General features: G+C 40.9%; 1 protein-coding gene across 2 annotated transcripts in view; it reads right to left on the bottom strand.

Annotated features, from left to right (window-relative positions):
* Positions 1-23043, bottom strand: part of LOC126336117 (C-type mannose receptor 2-like) — an 89118-nt gene that overhangs the window by 53355 nt on the left and 12720 nt on the right. Inside the window, exon 2 of one of the 2 annotated variants that reach the window (XM_049999597.1) lies at positions 8357-8613. In XM_049999597.1, the coding sequence (XP_049855554.1) occupies positions 8357-8512 (156 nt within the window). In that variant the 5' untranslated portion in view covers positions 8513-8613. Of the gene's footprint in view, positions 1-8356; positions 8628-23043 lie in introns of both variants that reach the window. The other variant, XM_049999595.1, reaches the window with a different exon arrangement.

Here is a 23043-nt window from a genome sequence, read left to right as displayed (position 1 = left end):
TTGGATGTAGCTGTATTGCATTGAAGTACTGGTGGATATTGTGTAGTATGACTTCTGTAGTTGACAGTATAATTGGTATAATGTAAACTTTATCCTGATGCCACATATCCTTGACTTCCTCAGGCAGTTGGATGTATTTTTCAATTTTTTCTCTTGTTTTCATTTGTATATTTGTTGTATTGGGTATGGATATTTCGATTAGTTGTGTTAATTTCTTCTTTTTATTGGTGAGTATGATGTCAGGTTTGTTCTGTGGTGTTGTTTTATCTGTTCCAGTATAATTTGTATTCATCATTCTCCAGTACATTTTGTGGTGCATACTTGTATTTGGGAACGTGTTGTCCTATAAGTTTATGTTGTAAGGCAAGCTGTTGATGTATTATTTTTGCTACATTGTCATGTCTTCTGGGGTATTCTGTATTTGCTAGTATTGTACAACCGCTTGTGGTGTGATCTACTGTTTCTATTTGTTGTTTGCAAAGTCTACATTTATCTGTTGTGGTATTGGGATCTTTAATAATTTGCTTGCTGTAATATCTGGTGTTTATTGTTTGATCCTGTATTACAATCATGAATGCTTCAGTCTCACTGTATATATTGCCTTTTCTTAGCCATGTGTTGGATGTGTCTTGATCGATGTGTGGCTGTGTTCTTCGTATCTGTTGATGTTATGTGATCTACAGGGTTGTAGAAGTGGTTATGAAATTGCAGTGGTGTAGCCAATGTATTTATATGAGTGATTGCTTTGTGTATTTTGCTAGTTTCTGCTCGTTCTAGAAAGAATTTTCTTAAATGGTCTACCTGTCCATAATGTAGGTTTTTTATGTCGATAAATCCCCTTCCTCCTTCCTTTCTGCTTAATGTGAATCTTTCTGTTGCTGAATGTATGTGATGTATTCTATATTTGTGGCATTGTGATCGTGTAAGTGTATTGAGTGCTTCTAGGTCTGTGTTACTCCATTTCACTACTCCAAATGAGTAGGTCAATATTGGTATATCATAAGTATTTATAGCTTTTGTTTTGTTTCTTGCTGTCAATTCTGTTTTCAGTATTTTTGTTAGTTTTTGTCTATATTTTTCTTTTAGTTCTTGTTTAATATTTGTATTGTCTATTCCTATTTTTTGTCTGTATCCTAGATATTTATAGGCATCTGTTTTTTCCATCACTTCTATGCAGTCGCTGTGGTTATCCAATATGTAATCTTCTTGTTTAGTGTGTTTTCCCTTGACTATGCTATTTTTCTTACATTTGTCTGTTCCAGAAGCCATATTTATATCATTGCTGAATATTTCTGTTATCTTTAGTAATTGGTTGAGTTGCTGATTTGTTGCTGCCAGTAGTTTTAGATCATCCATGTATAGCAAATGTGTGGTTTTGTGTGGGTATGTTCCAGTAATATTGTATCCATAATTTGTATTATTTAGCATGTTGGGTAGTGGGTTCAGAGCAAGGCAGAACCAGAGAGGACTTCATGAGTCTCCTTGGTATATTCCACGCTTAATCTGCATTGGCTGTGATGTGATATTATTTGAATTTGTTTGGATATTAAGTGTGGCTTTCCAATTTTTCATTACTATATTTAGGAACTGTATCAATTTATGATCTACTTTGTATATTTCCAATATTTGTAGTAACCATGAGTGGGGTACACTATCAAAAGCTTTTCGGTAATCAATGTATGCGTAGTGTAGTGACCTTTGTTTAGTTTTAGTTTGATATGTCACCTCTGCATCTATTATCAGTTGCTCTTTACATCCTCGTGCTCCTTTGCAACAGCCTTTTGGTTCTTCATTTATAATTTTGTTCTGTGTTGTATGTGTCATTAATTTCTGTGTAATGACTGAAGTTAATATTTTGTATATTGTTGGTAGACATGTTATGGGGCGGTATTTAGCTGGGTTTGCTGTGTCTGCTTGATCTTTAGGTTTCATATAAGTTATTCCATGTGTAAGTGTGTCAGGGAATGTGTATGGGTCTGCAATGTAAATGTTAAATAATTTAGTTAGATGTGAATGTGTTGAGGTGAACTTCTTTAGCCAGAAATTTGCTATTTTATTTTTACCAGGGGCTTTCCAATTGTGAGTAGAATTAATTGCTTTCATGACTTCATGTTGCAAAATTATCACTTCAGGCATTTGTGGTATCATCTTGTATGTGTCTGTTTCTGCTTCTACCCACCGTGCATGCCTTTTATGTTGTACTGGGTTTGACCATATGTTGCTCCAGAAGTGTTCCATGTCTGTTATATTTGGTGGATTGTCTATTTTAATGTGTGTGTTATCTATTGTCTGGTAAAATTTCTTTTGGTTTGTGTTGAATGTTTGGTTTTGTTTCCTTCTATTTTCACTTTTTTTTGTATCCTCTAAGTCGTTTGGCCAGTGCTTGTAATTTCTGCTTCTTTTCATCTAATTGCTCTATCGCTTCTTGTTGTGAGATTTTACCTAACCTTTATCGTTTTTTTCTGCATCTGATGTTTTATAAATTGTGTTAGCTATCCAATGCCTTTCCTCAGTCTTTCTATTCTGATCTGTAGCCTGTGTTGCCATGCTGGATTTGTGGGTTTCTTCTGTGTGTTGATTGGTTCTGACCTCTGCTTAGTGTGTATATTTAGTGTAGTGAGTGCTCCTATATAAACCAGTAGTTGATCTGATGTCTTATAAATTGTGTTAGCTATCCAATGCCTTTCCTCAGTCTTTCTATTCTGATCTGTAGCCTGTGTTGCCATGCTGGATTTGTGGGTTTCTTCTGTGTGTTGATTGGTTCTGACCTCTGCTTAGTGTGTATATTTAGTGTAGTGAGTGCTCCTATATAAACCAGTAGTTGTAACATGTCCGTAGTTGTGTTTTCATTTATTTTGTTGTGTATGATTGTGTTGCTGGTTTTTATTGTTGTTTCGACTTGTGGGTTATTTGGCGGTCTATGCAAGAATGGTTTAATGTCTGTATTCGTGTCTTTGTATTCTATATGTCAGCTGAAATTTTTCTTCTATATCTAACATGTGTGTCACTTCGTGTTCTATTTGTACTTGTTCTGGTGGCAGTCTTAAGATTTCGTTTTCCTCTGATTGTTTAATTGATGTGTGTTGTTCTTTGTTTGTTTGCTCTGGGATGTTTGAGTCTATTACTGTATTTTCTTCTTCTTCTGATTGCACATTATTTTGTTCCAGTATTTGTTGTACTTGTTGTTTGATGTTTTCTAATTCTGACTGGGGTATCGTGTTATTTTTGATTATTACACGGATCTGATCAGCTAGTCGTTGTTCTGTTAAAAATTTTAATTCTGGGTATCTGGTAATAAATGTTGTGTATACTTGTGATCTGTATCCAGTTGTGTTGGTTCCTAGGTTTGTTGCTGGGTAATAACAGAACATGAGGTGTAGATTAACTTCATCTGACCATCTCATCCTCTGTCTGTTTTCCTTCTAGGGTGGTTGCAGGAAGCATATACTGCAAAACACCTCTATTTGGATTTAAATCATTTTCCAGTTGGCTAGCAGTGTCGTTACCATTGTGGGCTGGCATAGGGTTCAAGCGTCGTCCCCGACCATGACGGCGCTTGACCGAGGCTTCTTTAGTTGTGTCCTGAACCAACTCATCACACTAAAAGGGGGGGTTAGCCCTATTAGGGGTTTTTTCTTTTCGTCGCCTTTTACGACTGGCAGAACATACAGGAGGCCTATTCTTTTCCCAGGCCTCCATGGGTTATTGTTATTATTATCATTATTATTATTATTATTATTATTACTATTAATTTATATACATAGACGGTAAAGAAGCCCAGAAGGGGGCATCACTACATAGTCCTATATGCCTGCATATCAGACTCCTCTATTTTCGAGTAATTCAAAACAAAGAGCGAACTTGACATACTATTTGATTTCTGAATGCAGTGGCTGATAAAGATGTCTGTCTCCTTTTGTTAAAGCAGCTGGTCACGAAGTTGTATTTGAATGCTTCTATTATAATTGTCAAACACTTGAGCCACATTTTGGGCGAGCTCGGCCTTTTGTGACATTGCCACCATTTTCTGTTGTCTGCTATTTTTCTGCCTCCCTCTGCTGCCCTAGTGGTCAGAAGTTAATTTAAGAATTTTGTATTTTCTGTATTTGATAAGAAGATTTATGCTAGTGCAAGTGTATTAATGTTGAAGGCAATACTTAGAATCATTGTTACGAGTTGGTTGTACATGTCTGATGTCATATCCGGTCTAATCCAATTTAGTGCTGTTCATGTTCATGAGCCATTCTGATATACTTGAAAGCACTGGATCATCAGGTACATTCGTTCATCGGTTCGGGAAGCTGAGCAGTTCAGTAAAATGAAATGTCTTATTATAATTTCGTGAGTGCTTGTTTTTAATTTATCCATTGTGGTTAAATTGGTACCTGTGCTGTTGTTATCTATGTTTTCCCTGTTTTGTTAGTTTTTGGTGCAGGCTTTTACTTGTTATCATTTGTAATGTTCTGAACTTATTCGCTGTTAGGGCAAAATTGCAAAAAATTCTAATTTTTTTATTACATAATTTATTAGATTGATTCCTTAAGAGTAACATCGCAACGTTTCATAATCTAGTTCTGGCTAGAAATATGTTTTACAAAAGTTTGTTTCGGCGTATGCGCCTGTCATACCCCGTCTTTCTACGCCGTGATCTACACCTTCTCTATGCTAGTAATTTTTTGTGCATTACTTTTTTGTTCACACAATCTAAACTAACTGCAAATGAACCTAGAAGGCTGTGAGAAAGATTATCTTTGCTTGTTTCTTTATTATAACATGGTTTTCTTAATAGTACATGCTACAAACTTATTTCAGTTTTTAGTTTTGCATATATCAACCAGTTTCGATCGAAATGGGTCGTAACAGTGGACGCATATTCAAAAAAGTGAGGAAATGTTGAATTTCACGTGTAAAGGTTACAGGAAATTTAAAGAACTATGTTACAGATGCTGCTCCTAAGCGTGAAGAACAGTTTTCGACAAAGTCACTGAGTTCATCGAAGAAGAAAGTTAATTTACGTTAACTGACTTAGAAATACCTGCCCCTATGATTAACTGACAGTGACTGAATTGGTATTGTGAGTAATATATTTTGTGCAAAGTTTGTAAATATGATGTTCAGATCAAGGCTTCTGCTCTTCATGGGAAGATGTATGAGGCGAATAGTATGCTGTGTTACAGCATCAGAGGCTTAGATATCAGTTGAACAATATGGTGTTAGGTACGTGAAGCATCTTGGTGATGGAGATTCCAGTGCTTTTACGACTGTTTTAGACAGCAATCCTTATGGCCCACAAACTAAAATTGAAAAACTAGAATGTGTGGGACATGTTAAAAGGCAAATAGGGGGCAGACTTCTCAGACTGAAAAAGGAAGTGAAAGGCATGAAATCAGAAAATGGAAAGCCACTGGGAAGTGTTTACAAATATTTTATGGGAAACAGATAACTTACATAGTGTGAAAATAACGCAGCAAACCGTGTGGGCAATATTCTTTCACAAACTTTCCACAGATGACAGTCCTAACATCCTCTTTGTGGCATATCGTGGTGCAAACATAAGCAGGCAGATGCCAGTGGAAAGCAATACACCCACAAACATGGTCTGCCACATGCAGATTTAGATGTTATAAAATCACCTTTGACGTATCTAGCCAATTCTGAGCTGCTGAAAATTTTGTTAATGGGAAAATGGAGAGTACAAATGAGAGCTACAATCACCTTATATGGATGCATTGTTCAAAAACAGTATTTTTTTTAAATTGTAAGGATAGCTACATGTAATTCCTGTCTAGTGCTCAATAATGGAAATGTAGGTAGGATTAAGTGCTTGCAAAGACTAGGCTTCCATTCAGGTACATTCACACTGAAGATACTCAGAAACATCGACAAAGTGCGACTGGCCAAAGCTCAGGCAACAGAAGAAAAAAATGCACATGTTATCTAGGCAAGGGAGGCAGAGCGAAAAGATTACTCTTGGATCACGAGTAAGAGAATAAAGATTATGGATGTGGACAGCATTAGTCATTAGAGGTACTGCAATATTGTAAAAAATTGAAATAAAAACCTTAAATGGAAATTGCTGTAAACTGACTTTTTTGAGCTATGATTTACCTTTTCACGGGAACTATGAAAGCTAACATCCTGAAATCTGCTATAGCTCTTCAGAATTACTGAATAATACTGTACAGCAATTTTCCATTATCTTTTCTCTGAGAAAAGTTCCCCTTCAAAATTTGAGAAAAATAGAGCAGTCCTAGGTAACACAAAACTGAAAAATTAATTTCAAAGCACCTGTGATGTTAAACAAGAATATGTTAGCTATGTTTTATTAGCAGCAGATGTAAGCTTTTAAATTTCAGTTTTATTGCATTATACAACCAATGGCAATTAAAAATTCACATCCTAATAAAATGTATATCGATGCGCATTTTCAAACAAAAATTGCACAGAATATCAATCATTATGTTGTTCATAGTAATCCCAGGTTTTACTATTTTTATGTATTATTTTAGAGATATATATGTTTAAGTACAAGAATGAATTTTACCCTTGGTCTGTCCTTAAAAATGTAGCTTTAAATTTTTACTTGTTGATTGACTAGAACACCTTGGGGGGCGTCCAATGTAATTCTTTCACTAAATTGTCACGAAATTTCAGTCTGAAATAGTTTGACTATTTTTGAAAAATTAGGTAAACAGGTCACCAACAAAATAAGGTAATATTCCGTCATATTAGATTATCTTTCACTGGCCGCCCCCGGTAGCTGAGTAGTCAGCGTGACAAAATGTCAATCCAAAGGCCCAGGGTTCGATTCCTGGCTGCGTCGGATATTTTCTTCGCTCAGGGACTGGGTATTGTGTTTTCATAATCATCATCATTTCTACATCTACATCTACATCTACATCCATACTCCGCAAGCCACCTGACAGTGTGTGGCGAAGGGTACCTTGAGTACCTCGATCGGTTCTCCCTTCTATTCCAGTCTCGTATTGTTCGTGGAAAGAAGGATTGTCGGTATGCTTCTGTGTGGGCTCTAATCTCTCTGATTTTATCCTCATGGTCTCTTCGCGAGATATACGTAGGAGGGAGAAATATACTGCTTGACTCCTCGGTGAAAGTATGTTCTCGAAAGTTAAACAAAAGCCCGTACCGAGCTACTGAGCGTCTCTCTTGCAGAGTCTTCCACTGGAGTTTATCTATCATCTCCGTAACGTTTTACGATTACTAAATGATCCTGTAACGAAGCTCGCTGCTCTTCGTTCGATCTTCTCTATCTCTTCTATCAACGCTATCTGGTACGGATCCCACATGTTTTCGGACTGAATTTCCTTAGGATTCTTCCAATGAATCTGTCTGGCATCTGCTTTACCAACGATTACTTTTATATGGTCATTCCATTTTAAATCACTCCTAATGCCTACTCCAAGGTAATTCATGGAATTAATTGCTTCCACTTGTGGACCTGCTATACTGTAGCTAAATGATAAAATATCTTTCTTTCTATGTATTCGCAACACATTACACTTGTCTACATTGAGATTCAATTGCCATTCCCTGCACCATGCGTCAATTCATGGCATATCCTCCTGCATTTCAGTACAATTTTCCATTGTTACAACCTCTCGATATACTACAGCATCGTCCACAAAAAGCCTCAGTGAACTTCCGATGTTATCCACAAGGTCATTTATATATATTGTGAATAGGAACGGTCTTATGGCACTCCCCTTCGGCACACCTGAAATCACTCTTACTTCGGAAGACTTCACTCCATTGAGAGACGGGCAAGTTGCCGAAGTGGCGGCAAATCGAAAGACGCCCTGGTCACACGACATTTACAATTATTTATTTGTCTTTGACTTTGTCCACAGGATGACTACACAACCTGCCAAGATTGTACAGAACAACTTTACTATGTATGTACACTTCTGTTAAATGTTTTTGTATCGCCATGTAACCTGAAGATGAAGTTTGTTCCTCGAAACTCATTGCTTCATTAAAAAATTTAAGTAACTGTAAAGATAATTTTGTGACTGTGATTCTTCAATTTCTCCAGGCGTATTTTATGACGGGTGAACAGCCTGAATCACATACATACATGTACAGGGAGGAGATGTATCGCAGCATGAAAAGGATCGACAAACTGCGTCATCGGAGAAGTCGTCTACTGGTGTCCTATGTACACTCATACCAGGCTGCTCACCCGAGATTTATTTCGTCAATTTTGTGATTGACAGCGGCCCCTGAAAACCTATTCTCATTTTCCAAACAGTCGCGATCGATCAACAGTGAATACGGCCTTAAATCGCCATGTAGATGCTTCTGCAGTGAAGCGTCGGAAGCTTGTGAGTCTACTGACCTTGCTGTAGCCGCAGCCGATGTCTATTTGCACGTGGCCGAAGCCGACCACGCGGCAGCCGCAGCGGATGCGCCGGTCCAGCCCGCCCAAGACCGCGGCTACGGAGTTCGCGCACAGGGCGGCCACAGCGATCGCCGCAGCGGTGTGGAGTGTCATAGCCGCAGCTGCTCGCCACCAGTCACGAAGACGCCACCGCCCAGCCTCCTAGCTGACCAGCAGCGCCTCCAAGCCCAGTGCACGTCCTTGGCGTGGACTCACTGTACAGCAATGCCTACTTGGCATAAACAAAAGTCTTGAAGGGTTGTAGGAAATGTAATGATTATAGCGTAGTCCATCTCGTTTTGGACAACAGGCTCTGCTGCTACCATTTCGTTAATATACTCGTAGTCATAGGTGTGGCTGTGCCAAAGTGGCACCAGCCTAAACTTTTGAAACTTAGCTGGTACATTTGTAACGAATGTTTTGAGGTTCATTACTAAGTTAAGCTCATCTGATGTCAATCATATGAAAAGGGAACACTACTAGCTTCGGAGCCCTTAGAAAATGTACAACCGGTAGCACACCCGCCACCGGTGACACAAAATACAGCAGTGAAGTATGCGCCCGTCGGTTGCCCGAAATCAGCAGAGTAAATTTCGTCGACGTGCAGACGGCACACAGTAACTTCAGACATGGGCTGTCGTGTTTGGATACGCTCAAGACCACACTGGAAGATCGATTTATGACATCGAGCCGGTCGCTGTGGCCGAGCGGTTCTAGGAGCTTCAATCCGGAACCGCTCTGCTGCTACGGTCACAGGTTCGAATCCTGCCTCGGCACGGATGTGTGTGATGTCCTTAGGTTAGTTAGGTTTAAGTAGTTCTACGTCTGGGGGACTGATGACCTCAGATGTTAAGTCCCATAGTGCTCAGAGCCATTTGAACCATTTGGGGCATCGACCGGGCCTGTCCAACGCGCCTACAACGAGTGGCCTACCACTTGCTGCCGTGCAATGTAGCATTATAACAGTGGTCGTAAAAAGACTCTGGTTGACAGGAGCTGGAAATGAATGTCACGCTTCGTCATGATAACTGGTTTTAAACACGTCAGCACTTGCTGCTATCAGTGAATGCAGACATCCTCAGTCAGTTTCCGATGGAAAATTGTAAAGGGCACTGCACGCATTGTTTATTCGGTTTCGGGTATCTTGCAGTGTGCTATTACTCACTGTAAAACTAAGAGTTGCATGACTTTAGTGGACCACACAATATACATACTGGAAAACAACTGACTGGATATTATGCAGCGCATACAGGCAACCGACAGTTCACTGAGATGTTTAACCTGTAGCGTGCTGTAAATAATGTGCTGTGTTCTTTCAGTACCTTTCCCTTCTTTCCCCTCTCACAGATATGTAAGAGGGGTGTCCAGATCGGTCGCCAAATGGAAACCGCACTGAAAAACCGATGAAACATTGCACAGATCTGCTGACTGCTGGCCAAGTATCTATTATGTTCATCGATAGCGTCACGTTGCATTTTGCAGTTCCGAGTGCACAGTAGGCGCGTAAAGATGTCTAGAAAATAGTGTCTCCCTCCAACTATTGGTGCCCGCCGTAATGTAACTATCAATATTCGGCCACACACTGCAGGGACAATAAAGATGGCCTTACAGTCTTTTCAATGGGAAGTATTCGATCACCCACCACGACTCCCTCTATTCACATCAACCGCTGTCTATGAGGACAGAATTTTAACAAAGACAACGAGTTGTGGACCAGCTTAGAGAACTGGCGGAAAGCACAGGAGGCTTCCTTCTGTCACGAGGGTACTGGAACGTTGGTTCAACGGTAAGACAAATGTCTGAATCGGAGTGGCGACTATGCAGAGAAATGGCTGGAAGGTGTAGGTAATTGTTTCAGATTAAAAATTTCCGCTTTTCACCGTGGTTTCCATTTCTCGTCTGATTGGAGCTTATTTTCTGAACAACCCTTCTAATTTCTTACTTCTAGATATTTCCTCGTGTGCTGTGGCTGTGGCGCTGCCACACGAGAATATATATGGAAGTAAGAAATTGTCTAAGATAGCTGTTCGAATATACTGGAACTAGCATAAGAAACAGTTAGTAGAAGTTTAGTTTGATCTGGTTATATCCTTCAATAGGTAAAGAAATGGAGCCAGACTTCCCATTTGAGGAGATATCTGTAGTACCAGATTATTACTGAAACATTGTTAAGACAGGAAAAAATATAGAAAAGATAGAAAAGTTCACTTAGTCCAGCCCACAGCATGTTATTAAATGTAGCGTTAGGATGACCACTAAGTAACTGACTACCAAGCACGCCTAAGAAACAAACAAAATCGTCCGAATTTCGAACGAACTCGGGAGAAAGCTATGCTGAGGGAGAATGGAAGTTGCTAACAAGCCGTGAGGGTCCTAGGGATACGTTGTAATTGCGGACATAGTCAGTAGTGCGTATCAGAGTAACAAAGCACGTAACTGCACGTAGCGCCGACCGCAGGCGTCCGTGGTCTCGACTCTGCCGTCTGTTGATGCCATGTCTCGCGATTCGACGAAATTTACAGGAAATCTCGACTCTACAAGTCAGAATACATTGTAGAGGACGTCTGAGCATCCAGCTAGTGTAGTGATAGACTTGTGCGCCAATCTACGCGTTTGCACGAAACGTGTGAGTGAACTCCGTGAGTGATCCTAGCGAGAAAGTAAACGAATGCAGTCCTTCCACAAGTTTCATAACTAACATGGTGTGCCTCCACGACTAAAAACATAGTTCACATACCAGCTTAACAGGATGGCTGCATCCCCTACCCTTGTTACTTTATTAAGGCGGGAGTGAGAACTTTTTTTTTACTCCAAGGTTCCCCTATTCACGTGGCACCAATGCGAAGGTAAACATCTCCATCAGCGACCGCGTAGCCCATGCATAAATTTTGTACATAAATGGCTTTTCCTAACGGCCACTGTCATACTGGGATTTTAAGTAAAAGTGATTTCCTGATGTAGGAAGATGGGACAGTCAATTTTGCGTTAACGGCTCAATGTGTGAAACAATGCATGAAATATTTTTTTTCCTCTTGCAAGACTTCCTTGTGTAAACAACTGGTACTAAAAGTTAACTTTGACAAATTTTGTGAAATTTTAAACTCTTCAGTGTCCTGTAGATCACAGAAAAATAATAAATCTACTTCTGTGTTCTGAATGTAGTCGTATACTTCATATCCGGAGTCTCCCAGAAATGTGGCGACAAACTTCGAGGTGCTCTAGAGGGTGTCTTGAGCAACAAATCGACAATAGTAACTCGTGTCCACAAAAAATCATTCAATGACGCTACAATGCGTCGAAGTTACAGGCTCCAGCGCCTGGCAGTAGACCTCCCCTTCTGCAGCAAACCTGTCTCTGCAGGCTAGTAGATTGGGACAGAATGTCTCACAGTGTTGTTTGTTATTTAGTGATTGTGCAACAGAGAATCATATTCGTAGAACACAGTACCTCTCTAACCAGCAGCTAGCTCCATAGGTGACCGTGGCCACTGAATAATAAACAACATTGCGAGACGTTCAGCCTATGGTTCTTCAAAGTCACGTTTGCTGTCGAACAGGTAGCCTAGCGGCAGGCGCCAGTACCTATAGTTTCGACGCTATGTTGCGTTGTTAGATGAAGTTTTTGGACACTGATTCCAATCATAGATTTTTCCTCAAGACACCTTCTACAAATTCCCAAAAGCTTGTTCAAATATGACAGTAAATAATGTACAGTCTAAGCATTGTTTTAATCTAGAAGTAGACTACACAACACAATTAGAGGATCACTTTTTCGAAACCCAATAAGCGTCTCCCAATGTGGCGTAGAAGTTTAAAATTTGGCTCAAAGTTGTGAACAACTTTTCTCTGTAATGCTGAACAAGCGCGGGATCCCAAGACGTCACCCTCGAGCTCAGCGACGCTTCACTTTCCAACAACTTGCGAAATAAAGGCCAGAAATCACTAGTTTATGCGGGACGTAACATGGCTTAGTTATATCACATTGGCATCAGATTTCACGACGATTCTGCCCATCGGCGCTGTGGAAGTTTCACACGATGGAAAGGTCGTCTCACACCTTTCTTATCCACATTTCACCCATTCTTTTCACTCCTCTACGATGGAGATCAAAACCCCCAGCGTTAAAGTCGTTCAACTTTCTTACGGGTGGCCAAGGAAAACGTTACAGACACACCGGCGCTCAGTAGTGACACGAGAAGGACTCAGTGGGTGGAATAAATTGTGCCAGTGAAACCACGTCTTCCCTTGGGGCGTTAATTTTCCACGCATTTTGCGGCCAAAACAGCAGTCCTTAATGCAGTGACCAACAGGACGACGTACTCAACAACATTTGACTCTGCTGACATCACCCAGACGATTTACCCTTCTCTATGGACATCGTTGGGCTGCAACCCCACTGAACGTGATCGCACACCTCCGGAGTGTGGCTCGACCACCATTTTTGCTCTTGTATGCAGGGTGGAACCACAAGGGTTCGACGAAATTTGAACGTGGTTCGAAGCAGCAAAATGTGCTTATGCCTTTTCAGCCATCATTTTCCAGCCATACTGTGACGTGATCACGGGGGAGGGGAGCGAGAAGGGTGCGACATTAAGCACCCGTGGATTAGCGTCGGCAACAATCTCGCTTCCATCCGTGCACCTTTTAAGAACAGTTTAAACATCTACCTGAACAGAGACCGCCTGCCACTGATTACTAGACACCAGTGGGACGGACAACAATTTCGATACCCCTGAGCTGCGAAATCTAAAGGGCGAATAAAAAGAATTCCTGTCACGCTTATTCCTAGTAATCAGTGATAAGACGTCTGAGCAACTACATTTTAAAGTGTTCAATAAAGATGTGCACGTGGCACCAAGGCTGTTGCCGAACTGGGCTGTCTCAGCGGATCCCTTTCAGCTTTATTCACCCATGTATGAATGTCGCGCTTCCCTGTGTTTGCACCACAGGCGAGGGCGAAACAGTAGGGCTGAAGAAACATGTACACTTTTTGCCGCTTTCTACAACTTTTCGAATTCGTAGAATGATTTTGAACTGTGCCTAGTGGCTCCACCCTTTATATGAGAGCAAAAACTGCTGTTACGCTTCACTTCAAAGGGGTGAGTTGACGTTCAATATGGTTGCAGGCCCATGATGTCCGTAGAAAAGGGCTGAATCGACCGAGGAGTATCAGCAGTGTCAAAGGTTATGGAGGACGAAATTCTGCTGTGTGAACTCTCGTTTTCGACTGTGGAATGTGTGGGAATCAACGCCCCGCGGGAAGGGATGTTTCCATCGACGCCATGAGAGAGCGGCGGTGTGTTTGAAATGTTTTCGTCGACCACTAACAAGAAGACCGCGTGATTCCGACACTGGGTGTAACTAATCTGCCCTCCATCGCAGGGGCGTCAAACGGAGAGCTGAAATTTGGGTAACAAGATGTGGATTTGGGATTTGGGCAGATCTGTGATGAAATTTGCTGCCAGTGTGACATCATGGACTCACGTTACACCCCACATGAACTTCTGAGCTCTGATCTTTTCCTCTTACTTGTTGACACCTTGCTGTTTGAAGCGTCGCCCAGCTCGAGGGTGACGCTGTAGGGCGCCATGCTTTTGCTCCATTACAGAAGAAGGCTACAGACACCTTTGAGCCAAATTGTACACTTCTGCGTCGCAATGCGAGACAAATACGGGGTTTGTAAAAAGTAGACCATTTAACTGTGTCGCCCATTGTAGTAAACCAGAAATGATACGACAATTATTAGCACCTAAGTTCTCTCGTCCAAACTTTTGCAATGATGTAGCCGGTGATGTGCGAGCAAATTCTGTTTCTAGTAGAATTTTTCTCCTTGCTCCCGACTTTATATTCTATGAGGGTAATCCCAAAAGTAAGGTCTCCTCTTTTTTATGAGCACGTATATCTTTGTATTTCTACAATGGTTTACATCAGTTTACAGCTTGAACATTTAGCTATTTTTCAACATAATCATCATTTCTATCAATGCATTTTTGTAGACGCTGTGGCAGTTTTTGTATGCCCATGTCATACCAGCTCTCCACCATGCTGTTCAGAAAGTTATGAGCCTCTTCTTTCATTTCGTAGTCAGAACTGAATCGCTGGGACCACAATTAACGCTGACAGGTACTGTGAGACTCTGGAAGAACTCAAACGGGCATTCAGAACCGGAGAAGAGGAATGGTGCGCAAGGCCGTACACATTCTCCATGACAACGGCCGCCCACACATCGCTCGGCAAACCGTTGCTCTCTTGCTACAGTTTCAGTGGAACATAATCACCCACCCTCCCACCCTCCCTATAGTCCCGACTTGGCGCCCAGTGACTATCACCTGTTCCCTAGGTTAAAAGGACGTTTGGCCGGAAAGCGATTCAGCTCCGACGACGAGGTGAAAGAAGAGGTTCATAGCTTTCTGAACAGCATGCCGGTGATCTGGTATGACATGGGCACTCAAAAAGTGCCACAGCGTCTAAAAAATGCATCGACAGAAATGGTGATTATGTCGAAGAATAGCTAAATGTTGAAGCAGTAAAGTGATGTGAACCATTGTAGAAATAAACAGATCTATGTACTTATAATATATAGGATACCTACTCATGGGATGACCCTTGTATGATGTTTTGCTGCCTAAGTAAAAATGTCACCATCTTTGACAAGACATAGAACACAGGAACGTTTTGCTAAAATGTCTAAAATATAAAGACGAGAAATTTGTTCAAATTATGATAAGATTCAAGATCGAAGTATAAGGGAAAAACTCGACGTACCAGAAACACAACACTGCCGTTATAATCTGTAGGCTATAATATTCACTTCAGCACACAACACTTTGAGAATCGATGGAATTACAGGAATTGTTTCTGTTGCTCAGAACATTGAAGTCTAGTATGCGTTCTTGTAGTTCAATACACCCAGTCATTACATTAAATCCATTTCTTTCGTTTCAAAAGCAAAACGGTGGCATATTCGACATAACCCTATTAAACATCGTAGTCCAAGCCTTTACAAAGTGAAAATTAGTACAAACTGGTATTGTTGCACCGCTAGTGCCTCACGCTTTTGAAAACTGCTAGTCACAAATATTTTAACACGGATTCTACTTCAACATCCCTCTCACTCACCTGTCTTCCACATCTCTGTACAGTTGCTAGTACCTCTCTCGGCATGCATTCCACAAATAATATTCTTAATATACACTTTAAAATTTACTTTGCTCCTAATTACGGTGGGACATCCAGTGTTGGCAAATAAATTATAATTTAGTAATACGCCTCAAAATAAGCACACCGGGTAGAAAATTAGCAACCCTCAGAAGACGTCACACTAATACAGTATACCACCACCTATAACCGTCATGGTAGTCTCATTTCCACGTGGTGATTCTATAAGTTTCTGCAGGTACGTTAGGTCACTCTGAATCCAGTCACTGTTAATTAGATTCCGCAGAGTAGTCGGGCAGATGTTGATTGCTACACTTCACTCGCTGTTCCATATAGTTCCAGACATTATCTATAGGATTCCATCGGATCGTGTAGCTGGCTATCCGAGGTCTGATAGGGTGCTTCAGTAATCGTCAAACCAGGAACGTATGCATGAATGCCTGTGAACATAACTGTTGTCACCTTGCAAGATGGGAGTAACCACAGCTTACTCAACATGAAGACGTAGAAGAATGGAGAACATATATTCTCGGCAACCTGTGTGGGTGGGCCCAACTCGTGAAACGAAACACACTCCTAAAGCTTCGCAGGGATAACTCTGGTCGGAACTGCACCGTACACACTGCAGACCATGGACTTCCCCTGGGTGCCTCACATTCTCTTTAGCAAGACCAAGTCAATCGTTATATCCAATCCGCACCAAGAAAGGACCTTTTATAAATTCAGACAGTTAAATTCAGATCATAGATTCTCATGAATTTACAAATTGAATAATGGTAAACACTGGTCGATTACATATTAATCAGTCATTATAGAATTATTCCAAAATTTGGGAAAAATGAGATCTCACTCTATAATCATCGTGTTACATATTTGCGCATTTATTTATAGAAAAGCCTTCTTAATGAACACAGTGGCCTCATCTATAATCACGCTCCTAATGTTCGTTTGTTCAACTAGAGCTTGTCAAAATTGAGGGAGTGTCTACAGCAAGCAGCTCTGAGCTTTCAGGTGTAAGGGACAGGAAAGAAGGGCAGAGGAACAGTAATGAGTATAAGTCTAATGTTATAAAACATGCACAGTAAAGAGATGGAAATACACGATGTAAGTTGTAAGCATCAAGAAACTCGGAGAGTCTTGCAGGTTTGTGTTGTACACTAATTTCTGTTATTTAAAAAAGTGTGGATTTATTATTCATATGATATGTTCTTATTTTGTCTTAGGTGCCGTGAACACTGCTTTAAAAGAATGTCGGTGGAGGAACAAATTAATATGTTCTCAAAATTGTGCAAATGCAACACAAAAAAATGAACAAAACATCTTTTAGACGAGTCTTATTAAACGTAAAAGTGTAGTTCAGCGGCGAATATCAGGAGGAGATGAGCCCCTTTCTAGAAGATCAACATGTGCTAGTTACCATATTTTATGTGATAATTAATGATGGGAGTCTTGAAGCCTACTGAAAAAGTTTCCTGATCGTATTTCAAATATGTGAGAAAAAGAGTACGAGGTTACTGGGCCTTATTCTTCGAGGTAAATCTCCTTAGGAAAGTAAAAATCGCTCCCCGTGTCATGAGCAGTGGAAACTAATACATGACCACATACGGTGCTTCCCTCTATACTTCACGTCAGTAGAAGTTCTTCACCCTAGACTGTCAATAAAGGAATGCATTATATATTCCTGAATCAAGAATTAGCGAATATTACGCTAAATGCATCACAGAAAACTTCAGTCTTGCCTTTGGCCGTTCTGAGGTGGGTACTTGTGTAACATTTGAAGAGATGAAAGTGAAGATAAACAGTTAATCTACGGTCGAAGTTGCAAATCGAATAGCTGTAGCTGAATTAACGATCCATCAATGCCACAGGAAAAAGTTTTATTCTGCTTGCAAACAAGCTCAAGAAGATAGCCAGAAAACAATAGTGTATTAGGCCTGATTTAGTTTTATGCAGAATTTGCCAACACCACACATTCCTGTCCAGGGTGTATTTTACCTCAGGCAATTCTGGGTTGATGTTTTTGTATCAAAAATATGAAAACAAATTCTTCTCTGATGTATGTATACCATGAGAGAACAGCAGAAAAGGGAGCAAATGACGTGTATTCGTTCCTGTTAAACTGTATAAAAGAACATGAATCCAGCAATATTAATAAGGATTTGAGATTCTTTTCAGTTGGATGCACTAGACAAAATAAGAATCGTTGCATGATTAGGCTGTGTGCCCCGCTAGTGGACACAGGGAAATTTCAGGATGTGAACTTCTTTCCTATCTCCTTCTCTTTTAAAGTTTGTGGCAGATTCTGCTCCGATAAAACGTGCAGTAACAGGCTATTTTATATATACTGTGAAGGAATATTGTGAACTCATAGTGCACGCTGCAAAAAGCTAACACTTTACGGTGAAACTTGTTGAATATAATAACTATGATTTTTGGAAATGATGGCCAAAATATTGTGTGAAAAAGGAGGGCTGTCTCTTGCGGGACGTGGTAGAGGTGTTCCGCACAATATAAAATATACTTTTAACCAACAGCTTTCATGTATTTTGAGCACTTATCTCGAAGTCAAGAGCTACACTATCTCCTTACGTAAAAGGACGATCTTTAAGGCACACTTTTGATTTGCGACTCCCTGCAACGACGGCATATCATGGCTAAGTCCATATCAATGTGTTCCAAATTAATGATGTACGTGACCTAAATAGATACATCCGTGAAGAATGCAATTCCTTCTGTGATGTAATAACCCGTTGTCCAGTTTCTGAGAAAGGATTTTTTTACAAATGACCAATTATACGTAGAAGATACGTACGGTCTAAGGTTAATGAATTTTCTGACATCTGCTTTAGGCTTCACTTATATTTGGTACTATAAAAACACATACAACATACATTTTTCTGACTCCTGCAAAACGATGATTTAGGAATAAGCTACCTTCTAAAATGTGTGATTCAAAAGCATTAAGCAAGTACATATTTTGAATACGTAAATCTCTTCCAGTAAACCAGTTACGTGACAAGTATCGAAGATACCAACGTACTGTGGAAGGGCAGGATTATCAGATAGTGATGTCGGAACCACTATGTGATTATCACAGATCACTTTATTTTGATTCCTAAATGACAGTGGCCGTTGGGATATGCCGTCTATGTTCAAAATTTGTGCGTGGTCCACACGTTCGCAGACAAAGATGTTTATCTCCATAGGCTCCACGTGAAGAGGAGACTGAATGCAACTAAATTAATAAATATGAAACGAGACTTTTCGTGGTCCCGTTATGACATCCACTGGCGATGAAGTTGTGTGTCTAGTCCATAGTACTATTCCTCCCTGAACTGCTCCTCCTCAAACCAGTGAGTGCTGGGCAACGAACAGGATAATCTACATCTACAGATACATGGGTACTTTGGAAATCACACTTAAGTGCCTGACAGGATTCAACAAACTAACTTTCACAATAACTCTGTCATTCCACTCTCTACGCGGAAGAAACGAACTCTTAAATCTCTCCGTGCGACCCCTGATTTCCCTTACTTTATTACGATGATCATTTCTTCCTATAAATATTTTCGCATTCGAAGGAGAAAGTTGGTGACTGAATTGTCGTCAGAAGATACAGCCGCAACAAAAAACGCATTTGTTTTAATTACGTCCACCCCAAATCCTGCATCATGTCAGTGACACTCTCTCCCCTATTTCTCGGTAATACAAAACGTCGCCCCTCTTTGAACTTTCTCGATGTACTCCGTTGATCCTATCTAGTAAGCATTCCACACCGCGCAGCAGTAGTCCAATGTACGAAGTTTCGAATATAAAATAATGACTTTTGGGATCCTGAACGATGTTATATTTATTCATTTGTCTTCCAGCGGCGCAACAACATTCACAAGAGCGCAACAGATCGTGCGCCACGAGGCACTACTAAAGTTTTTCGCAATTAAACTCTAGATCACGATTTTGTTACCAAAGTGAGACGTCGACTTCGTTCTGAAAAACAGTTCTCAATTGATCTGTTCAAATACTAATCGAATCATGGGAACGCAACGTTTTCCATGACAACAACACTATGGATCATACAAGGTGCGACATTAAAGTAATGAGACTGATGTGAAAAAATTTCGCTTACCGTTTTAGTCAAGTTTAGTGTTGTCTCCTTCACTGTAGTTCCCTTCTGATTGCACATACTTTTTGCAGCGTTTCTGCTATTGATGGTAACATTTCTGGAACTCATCTTCTTTAATACCCTCCAAGACCGTCGTCACAGCTTTCTGGACATCTTCTGTTGTTTGAAAATTGTGTCCCTTGACCACCGTTTTGACTCTTGGAAATGGGAAAAAAGTAGCACGGAGCGATATCTGGTGAATACGGTGGTTGTGGTAGTACTGAAATTTGTTTTGAGGTTAAAAATCGCTGTACTGACAGAGCAGTACGGGATGGCGCATTATTGTGATGCAGAATCCAATTATCAGCAATGTTGGCACGGACACAAAGAACTATTTTACGACGTCTTTCTAAAATTTCTTTATAGTTATATTGGTTAACTGTTTGTCCAGGATGCATCCACTCTTTATGAACAATTCCCTTGGACTCAAAGAAGCACACAAGCATGCATTTCACTTTTGACTTATGCGAGCTTTTGTTGTCTGGGTGATCCCTTTGAGCACCATTGCGAACTTTGGCGTTTCGACTCGGGATGGTACTGAAAAAACCAACTTTCATCACCAGTGATAACACGGCTGAACAATTCTGGACTGATTTCCGTTTGCTCTAACAGATTGGCTGCCACGTTTTTCCGTGCTTCTCACTGTTGTGGTGTGAGATTTTGGGGACCATTTTTAGACAAATCTTTCTCAAACCAAGATCTTCAGTCATTATTAGACGAACAGCTTCCTCGATTTATGTCCAGTTCTTCTGCAATAGTTTTCACGGATAATCTTCGATCAGATCGTACGAAGTTGACATCCGTCCGTGAAGTTGATGGTCGTCCACTGCGGTCTTCATCTTCATCATGCGTTCTGCCTTCACTAAACATTTTATGCCAACGAAACGCTTGAGCTCCTGACACAACCTTTTCTCCAAAAGTCTTCTGAAGCTTACCATAATTTGTCGTCACGTTTTCACCCAATTTTAACGCAAAAAGAAATGGCACACCGTTGCGAAATATTATGAGTTTCCATTTCCGTGACGAGAGACACAAACATGTGTTAACTTGTTACAGCATAACTCATGACTGAGCAGCTGCATCAATGTGCCGCTTGGACTAGAAACAGCTTATAGATCAAAGTCAAAGATATTGTGCCTACGCAAGCCTGCAGGGTTGCCACATCTTGCAAAGAAAATCAGTCTAATCAGTGACATACTTCTCAGTTTCATTCAACACCTAGTTGTTATCGGACCTGCTACTGCGTAACTATCACTGATAGTCATCCAGACTGCAGTTGCACCATGGCTTCCTTTTAGTTGGTGTGGCTGAGTTAAGGAAGAGGTGACATAGGGAGGCCGCTGCGACGTTTCTAGGCAATAATGACCTGAGCTGATGAAGCCAGTGTTGCCACCTTAAACATGCTGTACGCAATTACCACACACCCCTCCCTCCCCCCCCCCCCGACCCTAAGATGACAAAGGTCATGGGATACCCCCTAATATCGTGCCTGACCTTCTTTTGTCCTGTGTAGTGCACCAACTCGACGTCCCATAAATGTTCGATAGAATTCATCTTGGGCGATGTGGGTGGCCAAATCATTCACTAGAATTGTCCAGAATGTTCTTCAAACCCATCTCGAACGATTGTGTCCCGGTGGCATGGAGCATTGTCATTCATAAAAATCCCATTGTTGTTTTGGAACATGAAGTCCATGAATGGCTGAAAATGGTCTCCAAGTAACCGAACATAACCGGCATAGTTTTGATACTTCGGCTTGTGTGGGCACACCCTAGACCTGCCAGCCACCATCTACGCTGGGGCCCGCACAATTCAGTCCGCATGCTCTAATGTATTGTGCATTGACCTGTAAGCTACGTCAGCAGCCCTCCCCGAAAGCCATCACAGTTGCCTAATGCTCGGGTCAGATCTCTCACTTGGCATTTCCTCATCGCTGCACTGCTAAAGGTGGGGCGCATCCCTGCTACGGACCTCTTACGCTACGAGTTGGCCACTTTAGCGAAGACTGATTTTTCAGTTCAGCACCCTTGACGCACACCACTGCTGACGTTCGAACGTGACCGATGTCTGCGACAACAAGACCACTGTATAATGGAGGAATAGATTATTGTCACTTTAACTCTCTTTATTTGTTAGCGGTCTTCCGCTTGGTCCTTCACGCCGCCCCGCTGCACTCTCTCAAAGGGTGGAGAGCTGGTTGTCATCCTGACATCTAGAAAAACGATTATTTCACTCACCGTAGAGGTCAAGTCACCCCTGATCTCTACACTCCATGTGAAATAATGCATAAGTAAAAATACAAAAACAAATAACTCGAAAAACAAATGTTAACTGTTAGAGTACACTGTCATTACACATCCCTGGACAGAAACAGAATTTCTAAGCTGAAATTTTAGGGACATCGTCAATTTTCATTGAGATATCAAATAAACACCCATCAAAGAACCAAAAGTGAAAGGAATCCTGAACCTAAATTTCAGAAGTAGAGCATCAAATACTGCAATGTTTACAGAAGAAGAAGAATCGTGTATGTAAATGGATTGAGTTTCTGGTTGTTTGTGAATAGAAAGATGTGTGCGTACCGAAATAAGTGACATAATACATCACAATGCCAGAAAAGTGAAAATTTATCTATGTCAGCCATAATCAGTATGGGCAACTTGAAACTCGTTTCATCGATGAAAGGATTGTGGCTTAGCAAAAGGTAAGAAATGAAGAGTGGTAATTGTCAGGTAATCTGTTTGTAAGCAGAGATTAATAATTAGGAGAAGGGGTACATGGAACATTATATTCAGCGGTGAACTATCATCAAAATACGAACGAAAGTATGCAAAACATGCGTGGACTTTTCCAGGAAAATTATCTAAGTTCTGTACATGTCTGCTGGTCATGGGTGTAAACTGTCTATCACCCGCTACCTGTTCCAGTGTACAAGAGACAAATGGCTCTGAGCACTATGCGACTTAACTTCTGAGGTCATCAGTCGCCTAGAACTTAGAACTAATTAAACCTAACTAACCTAAGGACATCACACACATGCATTCCCGAGGCAGGATTTGAACCTGCGACCGTAGCAGTCGCTCGGCTCCAGACTGTAGCGCCTAGAACCGCACCGCCACACTGGCCGACTTACAAGAGACAGAGTGCGACAGAAATGAAAGCGCAGTTACATTACATGCTTTAATATTGACTGTTGTCGCTTTGAAGAATTACTATGAGCTACGTTGTTATGCGGTGTACGTTGTGTAAGTCAACACCACAATAAATATGCGCTTCCTACCATTGGTTCCCTATCTCCATGTAATCAGTTCTGGAGGCACTATCAC

This window comes from Schistocerca gregaria, chromosome 2 (assembly GCF_023897955.1).
Source record: "Schistocerca gregaria isolate iqSchGreg1 chromosome 2, iqSchGreg1.2, whole genome shotgun sequence".
Lineage (NCBI taxonomy): Eukaryota > Metazoa > Arthropoda > Insecta > Orthoptera > Acrididae > Schistocerca > Schistocerca gregaria.
This window is presented reverse-complemented; position numbering and strand designations above follow the sequence as displayed.